We start from the raw sequence: 10,436 nt of genomic DNA, 5'->3' as shown, positions 1-10,436 counted from the left end.
GGTTTCTGAAAAGACATTCTGACTTGACCTGGTTGTGTACATTCCTATTTCTTCCAACATTGTTCTATTGAAAAAGGAGCATTTCATAAGAAAATCCCAAGGAGCCTTCTCATAACTTGAAATACAACTTGCATGGATCTCCAAAGGTATGTTTGCTTTTGAAATGCAATGACACTTTGAAACAGTGGGCAAGGGTCAGGGCTGACCTGAGATCAGTTTTACCATTGTAAGGCGCAGGGTGGAACCCAACTCAAACAGTGTCAGTCTCTCAGCACAGCAGCCTCACACCTATATTTGAGAAGCTTGATTAGACAGGTGAGGCTTGTTAATCAATGGCTGGCTTATGGTGGCCCCACACTAGAGGATAATTGGCCCGATTTTTGGTCCGATTTGCCCCTCCCGACAATCGGGGGGGGGGGGGGTGGCGTTCCCGAGTCGGGGCTTGTCGGAACCAATTGTCTGCCCAAATGATCCTGTAGTGTGAGGGGTTTGCAGACGTAATCTTAGTGTTATCGACTTTGATCAGAGTCTCCCCGATTTCTAATCATTAAATATCAAACATGTTTGATATTTACGACTTGAAATCCTGTAGTGTGAAAGGCCCAGCGATGGAATCTTGAGCAGAAACCCACAATAGCCAATGACAGCGAGTTCACCGGGAAGCGTCACCAACCCAGCAATTGACAACCTTCGTACAAGCCCAGAGCACAAGAATGTTAATATGGAACGGCATATCCAGTGCAGTGGAAGGTCAGAGAATGTATAAAAATGACTACATTTCTAATGATCACAGGTTTCACTCTCCTCTCCACCTGTGTACAAATAACAAATAGCTTGTTGCAGTAGCTTGCACAAGCCCCGTTTGAGACTAACAATAAAACTTTATTTCCAACTCAACTCCAGCTCGCACTGCAAAATGTATAAGCCATGCAATAAGCTCCGTCTTCTCAGCAATGACTTCATCCACAGTTTTTTCTCCTATTTTTGTCGGTGCAAAACATAGCACACACAAGTGCAACAAGCTGAAGACGACGGTCTGCCTCTGTGTTGGTTTTGCTCTCAAGTCACGTTTGATCGCGAGTTTCTTTGAGATCCCAAGTCCTTGGAATCGCCACTTTGAAATCGTTTAGTGTGTGGTCCTGCATCTTGACTAAATCGTCTGATGTGTGCATTCTTATGATTAAAATATAAAAAATTGGTCAAATCTATCGTTATGTCTGTGGTCTCCCACATTTTTAAAATCACTTAAGATTTGAAAATCCTCTAGTGTGCACCAGGCCTTACACACACACACACACACTGACAAGTAACAATGAAACAATTAACTGATTAGCTGTATTTGGCATGGGGCAAGCACAGTTATTGACAAATGGGCAATTTGAAAGACAAAGATCAAGACAAGTTAAACAACTAACAACTAAACAATTGTCAGTTCTGGAGGACAGGTTAGGGTTCTCCTTCACAGGCACATTGGGTGCATGGGTTCAAAACTGCTAGTTTCCAACACTAATGCAAAATGGAACAGAAATGAAGCTTAGACGTTTACTGACTAGGAACTGGGAAAATGCCTTTGACTGGAGTGCTCACAGCCCTTGATGTTCATTTAAAAATTACAATGGCCTTTTTGAATGATAGCTTTCTTCTCCATGAATCATAAAAGAGAATTTGTGCACATCCTAGTTCTAAAGGGAAATTTAAAATAACATTTATGTCCATTAATACATAAAAATAATTGATATTGGTTTAGGGATTTCTTATTGAGCAACGTTTACTTCAAAATGTTCACTTCACAGTTTCATTTGTGTCAACAGCTTTGTCCTATCTGATGGCTAAAAGAAAGCAGAGCTGGGCTTTGTAAATACTTGGAAAACCAAGTGCTACTGGAAGTGGTGTTGGTGGGGAATTAGTGGGCAGTCTTCCTGCTGGACTTAAAAGGAGACCAATACTCCAGAGTAGTACTAGGAACACTGTGCTTGGACCCACTGTCTTTCAGTATTAAACCAAGGACTTACAACAATTATCCTGGGGTTCTTGCAAAGTTCCCAATGGGACTCTATTAATCTGGCCACCTAATAATCCCCCAGTTTAATTTGCTAAATAATGCTCTCCTTTCCCCTCATCTGATGTGCGGTGAGCACTCTGATGTAAACTGGCTACCATGCATCACCCAGGTCGTTGCGACAAATTGCTGGTGATTCAGTACTACACTGTTAAGTGCTTTGAGATCCTTGAAAGGTATTAAAAAGATGTGGTGTGTTATTGTTATTACACTTGGTGCCATATTTACCTCATGGACCTTAAATACAGCATTCATAGCATCACACAGCTGTGCCTCTCCGTTTAAGTATGTGAATGTCCTCATCAGATTAATTAAGTTATAATGCTCCACACATAAATTTACGTATAATTTAAATTGTGAAAAGTAATTATTATAATAATGATGGACAATTTGGTAATCACATGAAGATTGATGAATTATTCAGATGACAGTCCTCTTAATCCGTATTCATTTTCTTAATGGTATGTAGGATTTATAGGTAGTTAAACTCACCAGATAACATCTGAACTCACGCTACAATCTGTATTATATCTTTATATATAAATATATATTTGCATTCCCAAAAATTATGTTAAGAGAATTGAGCAAATTAAATAACAAACAAAGAAATAAAAGGCATAAGTACGATGTAGACACGTGGAGTTAATAAAAAAAGTTTTTCACGGCTATGTCAAACAGCAGAGAAACAAATGACTTTCACATCCAGCATTACATGATACAAGATACGAATGTCCAAATGCAGACAACCAAGACATCTCTGTATTGATGGTAAAGGGGTTTATAACACACAATCATTTAGTATACAAATTCAGGTCCCATTTATTTATATTAACCACATTTAACTTCATGCGCCTGTTTCTCCAGCGCCACATTATTTTATTTTATTTTTTTAAGCACTTTATTTTAGATGTCATAAGCTTTCCCGAAACTATCGTAACGAGATTTGTCAACAGAGGGCTGTTTGTCTCTGACGCGAAACATTCACAATTTATTTCATTGGAATTTCAGTGGAATTTTCTTCAAAGAAATCAGCACTTTCGTTTTCTATGACCTCCCCAAGCCGTGTCCTTGGAAGTTTGCGCAAAAAGGATATGAGAATATTGCGCATAACCTGTGCAGCTAGACGCCCCAAAACACGATCGTCGACTCTGCGCAGACCTTTGAGAAGTATGACGCCTCAACGCATGTACCCACAAACACGTTTCCACGACAACCGATTAAAGGTAAGAATGGCGAGAAGGTCCAAATTTCTTTCATTTCCGGAAACAAAACGCGGAAGTGTGCGCGAGAGATGCGTTTCCTGGTGACGTAGCTACCTAGGCGAAGCTGGATGGAATAGGAGGCGAGAAGTGTTTTCTGTAAAACATACGGACACGTATAAAAGCAAAAATGTTTAAGGGCTGGGGCTCGTGGTTAGGCATACAGAGCCCCGCAGGTGCAAATACCGAGGAAAATGAAGCATCGGTGGTCGTGGGGGAAGAGAAGACGACCGAGTTGAAAGAAAGTGAAGTAAACAAACCAGAGACGCCTCTGGATGGAGTGACAGAGCGGGGAGAGGGCGAACCAGCTCCTCTGCTTCTCCAGCAGGCAAAAGGACTGAGTGGTAGGTTGGATTTACCTTGCTAAGTTAGCTAAAAAACAAGCTAGCTGGTTTGCTAACGAGCTGAAATTTGGATAGTTGGTCTGTTTTGTTAGCTAGACTCTAGCTAACTGCACACCGATCTGATTTATCGTCGTTATTAATGTGAAAGTGGTGCTTTAAAGTATGTTATTTTACTGACAACATTTAAATGTTTTTGTTCTTTCCTGTCAGTTAGATAGCTGACTGGTCTGTGTCGTTCTCTGTGATAGCAAGCTGGTTAGCTTCAAATCATATGGAGTTGCATGCTAACTAAACTAGTCAGTGCGTGCGTGTTTTCACGTTTTTGTTCAGTATTTATTGTTCATTTGTTGTTAATCTAGCTGACTTGTAGGCAACACATACATTGATAGCAAGGCGTTCTAAATAAGACATTCCAAATAGCGAGTTAGATGGCTAGCAATGCGCCTAATACAGGTAAGATGATTAAGTGTCAGTGAATGCATTTTTCACATTTCTAAGTCCTTTCCTGAAGGTTGCATGCTGCATTATAATGCTTAAAAACGCTACTTAATTTAGCTAGCTAACCAGCTTACTAGATTGCAATAAACAATTGGAAACTTTAAAGCATAAAAGGGAACGAAAAGTTATGTCATAGCTTTCTTATTGCATGTCCAAATATCACAGTATTTTAACTTTGCTTTAGCTAGGTAAGTGTTCACGTTCTCACAGAAATCTCATTTATCTTAGATACACTGTATGACCAAAAGTATGTGGACACCATACCATCACACCTATATGAGCTTATTGGACATCCCATTCCAAAACCATGGGCATTAATATAGTTGCCAGACCATTATACCTCCTCCACCAAACTTTACAGTAGGCGCTGTGCATAGGTAGCGCTCTCCTGGCATCCGCTGAACCCAGATTCGTCCATCAGACTGCAGATAGTGAAGTGTGATTCATCACTCCAGAGGACGCATTTCCACTGCTCCAGAGTCCAGTGGTGGCGTGCTTTGCACCACTCCAGCCGTTGCTTGGCATTGTGCATAGTGATGTTGGGCTTGTGTGCAGCTGCTCGGCCATGGAAACCCATTTTGGATTGGCGGATTTTACGTGCTACGCGTTTCAGCACTCGGCGGCCCTGCTCTGTAAGTTTGCGTGGTCTACTGTTTTGTGGCTGAGCTGTTGTTGCTCCTAGACCCTTCCACTTGACAATAACAGTGCTTACAGTTGACCGGGGCAGATCTAGCAGGGCAGAAATTTCGCGAACTGAGTTGTGGCCAAGATGGCATCCTATGACAGTGCCACGTTTAAAGTGGCACTCCGGTTTAACGAGCTCTCCAGTACGATCCATTCTACTTCCAAGGTTTGTCTACAGAGATTGCATGGCTCTGTGCTTGATTTTATGCACCTGTTAACAATCGGTGTGGCTGAAACACCTGAACTCAATAATTGGGAGGGGTGTCCACGTACTTTTGGCCATATAGTGTATTCTCTCCTGCTGTGTTCATGTTGTGGCGTGGTATTGTTACGGTGGAAGCTTTACTGATTTCTCCCTTTTAGGTTACATATATAATTTCGCAAGCAGCGCCACCAAGAAGATCACTGAGTCGGTGGCAGAGACAGCCCAGACAATTAAGAAAACTGTGGAGGATGGAAAGATCGACGGGATCATTGATAAGGTGTGCATGTTAGATTTTTACCTGTTTTTCACAGTCAGATTTTATATTACCCACAGTTGCAGCATACATGGTTTAGGTTAAAAACAAAGGAGTAAATACATGCTTAAAACAAAGGATTTATGACTGTTGGAGTTATGAGGGCCTGCAGACTAAATAACTTTGTGCTCATAAATTTATGTTCCTGAATGATGGCTCCATAAATGGTTCTTAATCTTTCTCACCCCAGACTATTTTGGGAGATTTTCAAAAAGAGCAGGAAAAATTTGTCCAGGAAAAACATGCAAAAAAGACAGGTGAGTCTCAGTATCTTACTAAAGATATGTAGACTTGTGATGGCTAGAGAGAATAACTTATCATCAACAAAACTTTGCTGTTCACTTTATAACAGTGTCATATTTTCCCCATTAAAATCCATTTTTAGATGCTGCAGTGCCACCTTGGGTTGGCTACAGTGAGGAGGAAACCATACAGCAACAGATACTGGCATTATCAGCTGTGAGTATTTATGCAAATACTCTTTGTTTGTGGGGGCCTGATTATTTACAACAGTATTTCCTACTGAAGAGTCACTTTGTCACACTATTGATCCTCAACAGCTCTCTGTTTTTGAGTTGAAGTAACTTAAAGGTAGATGCTGTCGTTTTACCGTCCAAAGGCTGTTCCCATTTGAGTCTGACCATGTTTAAATGTGGCTGCACACAGAGTATGCATTTGCATCTCTCACAGGTACAGTGAATATGGATGTAGGTATGTAGATCTAGAGCAGCGTGGTCTGCATCCTAAGTGCTGTGGGCCAAAGTTCCCCTGTATTGCCACAGCCTGAAGTCATAAACACGTTTCAGTTTACAGTTATTTCACCCGGCTGATTGGTTTGCCCATATTTTATGGTAAATGGAGCATTTGCTTCCTAAAGAGGTGGCCACAGTTTTCTCTCAGCATGGCGCGAGTCACCGGTCAGTCCCTGCACACCCTGGGTATTTACACCATCCATCAGCAGCTTGTGAACAGGCTCATCAACTGTAACTGAATGTAGATTTTAGATGGTTATATTTAGACTAGTTGAACAGGCATTGCTGAGGCCAGCTATTGGTATGAAAAGGCCATTTAGCTGGCTTGTTGTGGGCGTGCCCAGGTGAGGGGAAACGGAGGGTTGCCTGTGTTGACTGCTGCTTCCTGCCCATTTCAGGACAGGAGGAACTTCCTCCGGGACCCCCCGGCCGGGGTGCAGTTCCACTTTGACTTTGAGCAGATGTACCCCGTCGCCTTGGTGATGCTGCAGGAGGACGAGCTTCTCAACAGGATGCGCTTTGACCTGGTCCCCAAACAGTGAGCATTCCCTGCGTGACTGTGACAAGGACCGTGTGTGACCTCAGCCAAGACCGCAGTTACTTCTGCCCGGTCCTCACGTACTGAGCTGTGCTCTGTGTAACACTGTATTAAGGCACATCTTGCAGCATGCAAAGAAAGATTGCGTCAAACTGATTCGCACACTGTGGTTGGGATTTGCTATGATCTCATTATGTTTTAATTCGTAGTGTTTTAGAGAATAAATCGCATAAGCGGTTGTTAAGGGCTGCATAACCTCTCGTTTTTGGGCAGTCAGCCACCGCGAGGTGTAATTGGCTTTTTAATTGCAGCGTTAAGGAGGACGTGTTCTGGAGGAATTACTTCTACCGCGTCTCCCTGATCAAGCAGTCTGCCCAGCTCACTGCTCTGGCAGCGCAGCAACAGGCCGCCGAGAAGAAGGACGAGGAGAAGACTGCCTCCAGCCCCGACGACGTGCACCTCTCAGGTCACATTTAAACCTGTCCTCCTCCTCATTCCCACTCACTGAAACAAGCACTGTGCATTAAGCAGACTCCTGATATGAAGAGCTTAATGTACTTGGAAGACATTTCGGTTGGTTTGGTGTACAGAGGGTGAATAGACTTGGTGTGTTTTTTGAGTGCCTTGACAGAAGTCCATGGTTGTAAAGTATTCCTTTGTGCAAAGCCTGATTATGTTATGTGTTATGCAGTGACCGTATAACACATAGGTTACAGGATATGTGAAATTATGAGTGCCATATCTGTTTTGTGATTTAAGTTTCTTGTTTTGTATCTATATGCTTTATTGTTGCTTGATGAACATCCTTCTATTGGACAATTACAAACCAAATGCATATTTCTATATGGACATATGTTTGACAGATAAATAACAAATATGACAGATTCTGTGATGGAAAATATGTTAATCAATCTAGTGGTCAGTGGTGCTTGGGGCACTTTTTGTTTATTGAGAGATTTTTGTCCATCTTTTTAACCCTGTGCTATGAAATGATCTACTTGAAGCAACAGTGTTGTAACGTCCACATTTTTGTAATGCAGAAGACATCAGACCGAAAACCCCTCCCATGAGTATCAACAACAAACCAAAGGTGACTGAGGTAAGATGATGTTTCTGAGTCTTGGTGATAGATGTGTATTTGCAGGCTCGACTATAGTGAGAGAGGGTTAAGTGTTTGACTGTTTGTACACTCCAGGAAGGCTACAGCTGTGGTGGTGATTCTGTGTACACAGTTAGGCCTACTGTAATGTTCACTGTAGTGTGCCTGCCTCTCATAGTGTGTGCCAGCTGATCTGTTTTCTTCATTTCCCTCTTTTTGACCTCTGGCTTTGTAATTCTCAGCTGCGAGTTAGGCTCATTTCACCACAACACCCTCTGCACTCACACAGAAGTGCTGGGACATAGCCAATGCAATCCTCTGATACACATGCACACTACAAGTCCCACAGTGCACCAGCAGAGTAAACAGTGAAAGGATAGGCACATCTCCCCAATGTCATCTGAATGGCTTATAGGCACTTGAATAGTTTGTAGGGTGTGACAAGAGGTCCCTGTCTAGCAGGATCCACTCTACTAGCGAGTTGGTTTCTGTTGTGACTCCCAGGCATTGTTGGCAAATGGCACAGTGCAGACATTGAACCTTGACCTGTGGGACCTGCAGGGAACAAGTGCCTAGAGGCACGTGGGAGCTGGATCTGCCTGCTTTGTTTTGCTTGCTACAGAGGGCACTGAATTGAGTACCCATGCATTGCTGATGAGACTGTTGAGAGTTGGCACAAGGGTAGTCAGTGCTACCAGATCAGTCTGCAGGGTGATCTTCACTTAACCTCCTTTGTGTGCTTTGTCCCAAGTAAACCAAGATCTTCTGCTTTGATTTGCACCCTTGGATCTTTCCATTCAGGGCAGGGTTTATATATGTACAAAAAACCATGATAGACAGTACCATCCCCTGTAATCGGATGTCTCAGAGGAATTGCTGTGGCAGAGATGGGTCTCCTTGCTCTGCTCTGGTCCGCAGGAGGAAGAGGAGATCTCCACCAGTCCCGGCGTGTCTGAGTTTGTGAGCGACGCCTTCGATGCATGTAACATCAACCAGGAGGACTTGCGCAAGGAGATGGAGCAGCTGGTGCTGGACAAGAAGGATGAGACGTCAGCCCAAGAGGGTGAGTGCAGGGGGCCCAGGGTCTTCATGAAACTGCTCCCTGGAGGGCTCAAAGCTCGGTGCAGTGCATCTACCCCAGCATTGGACCAACGTCTTTAAAATGTCAACACTATCACTGAGGAAGCCTTTTTCCCCCTCTGCTGATGTTGTTGAACTACAGGGTCAGAGAGAAGAGGCCCCGCTGTGCGGCCCTCTCTGTAAATGGTGCATGGTCAACTCTCTCTTGTACACTCTCTCTTACAGAGGAGACAGCTGACTGGGAGAAGGAGTTGCAGCAGGAGCTGCAGGAGTACGAAGTCGTGGCTGAGTCCGAGAACAGAGATGACAACTGGGACAAGGAGATCGAGGAGATGCTACAGGCGGATTGAGCTTGGATCTGCTGCGTAAGGACCGGACGGCCATACCCCTCCCTGCCCCCCGACCTTGAAGGAAACCCGAGAAGGACCAGGAAAACACCCTCAGTCACGGGACTCTTGCGATTGGGATGAAGTTTCTCAAACTCAGTTACACAGAGATCGCCTCTCTCAGCACTTTCCAGAATTTCCCAGGTCAGATAATCAATGTTGGCAGTTGAGTCATATGCATCATCACAAAAGCGTGGAAGTAAATTCAAGCAGGAGTGAAACTTGAAAGTATGTCATCCTGAAAGCTTTTTGAAATACGATTTTAATACCATAATGAAGTCTGAAGATGACGTGCCAAACTGCAAACCGGCAATATCACAAATAAGGACTTACAATAGGTTGCATGGAGATGGACATTTATTTTTGGGCACTGACACAAAAGTCAGTGCCTTATAACCCAGTGTGAATAAAATAATTGATCATGAATACTGATTGAATCATCTTCACATTTGCATACCACGTATTTGTTGGTACTTTAGAAGAAGAGATGTTGTTTAAAGGCATTTTTTTTATCAGGGGACCTTTCTCTTATTAGGAAGTTAGCCTCCGATTCCCTCATCATCTTAAATTAAAATGGCAAAAATCTGCTTTCAAACCAGAAAAAGGCCATTGTGAGTCCACAATCCATTTTTAAAAATTAAATAAATAGTGTTTGTATGGAAACTTTTAGATGAGACAAGTCCTATTCCTCCCATCCAATTTACAGTTTGACGTAGTCCAAAAACATTATGATAAACATTATACCTATTTATGAGGTCAGCCAGTGTAGACCTCCTTATCCTCCCAAGGACCAGAAATCATATTGGTACAGTCAGAAAATGTCTGTAACTGGGCTGTATGTTAGGAGTAATAGTGACAGTATATTGTCTGATCTTAGTAAGTTGTTAGGTCTAACTGAACTATCCATCTTTATTCCTATTTCAAGTTGGTGGAAATCATTTTTGGTTATTTGTGGAAGCATAATTTGTATGTGTACGGTGGGTCGTTTTCGACAAAGCTTGTTTTCTTCATCAGAATTCGATAAAGATTGTCTGGGTATCTTTACCACGTAATGTATTCCCCTCAAAAAATCTCAATCCCTGAATATTTTTCAAACTGATAACACAGTGGAAAATGTAATATCTTGTTCTTATTTTTGTGCTGCTGAAAATTGTCTTATCTAGTTCTTTTCTGACATTATTAATAAATACTTTGCCTTGAGATCACGTGTATTTCATTT

At 42.6% G+C, this 10,436-nt stretch overlaps 1 protein-coding gene across 2 annotated transcripts; it reads left to right on the top strand.

Annotated features, from left to right (window-relative positions):
• Positions 1 to 3,360: 3,360 nt before the first annotated feature.
• On the top strand, positions 3,361 to 10,358 carry syap1 (synapse associated protein 1). 2 transcript variants are annotated; one of them, XM_036545220.1, is made up of 9 exons: positions 3,361 to 3,662; positions 5,208 to 5,326; positions 5,553 to 5,619; positions 5,748 to 5,821; positions 6,513 to 6,652; positions 6,964 to 7,118; positions 7,696 to 7,751; positions 8,670 to 8,814; positions 9,057 to 10,358. In XM_036545220.1, exons 1-9 carry the CDS (start codon positions 3,449 to 3,451, stop codon positions 9,179 to 9,181), a joined length of 1,095 nt encoding a protein of 364 aa, XP_036401113.1. In that variant the 5' UTR covers positions 3,361 to 3,448; the 3' UTR covers positions 9,182 to 10,358. The 2 variants fall into 2 exon arrangements, with proteins under 2 accessions (XP_036401113.1, XP_036401112.1); XM_036545219.1 differs by having other exon boundaries at positions 7,693 to 7,751.
• The last annotated feature ends 78 nt before the right edge of the window (positions 10,359 to 10,436 follow it).

The sequence above is a fragment of the Megalops cyprinoides genome, chromosome 14 (genome assembly GCF_013368585.1).
Source record: "Megalops cyprinoides isolate fMegCyp1 chromosome 14, fMegCyp1.pri, whole genome shotgun sequence".
Taxonomy (NCBI): Eukaryota; Metazoa; Chordata; class Actinopteri; order Elopiformes; family Megalopidae; genus Megalops; species Megalops cyprinoides.
This window is presented reverse-complemented; position numbering and strand designations above follow the sequence as displayed.

Bases quoted from the DNA above. Each gene is read 5' to 3' on its own strand.
- syap1 (XM_036545219.1), top strand. From the start codon at position 3,449: ATGTTTAAGGGCTGGGGCTCGTGGTTAGGCATACAGAGCCCCGCAGGT. The intron at 5,327-5,552 runs GTGTGCATGTTA...TTCTCACCCCAG, and splicing joins TCGACGGGATCATTGATAAG to ACTATTTTGGGAGATTTTCA. The intron at 5,620-5,747 runs GTGAGTCTCAGT...ATCCATTTTTAG, and splicing joins AAAACATGCAAAAAAGACAG to ATGCTGCAGTGCCACCTTGG.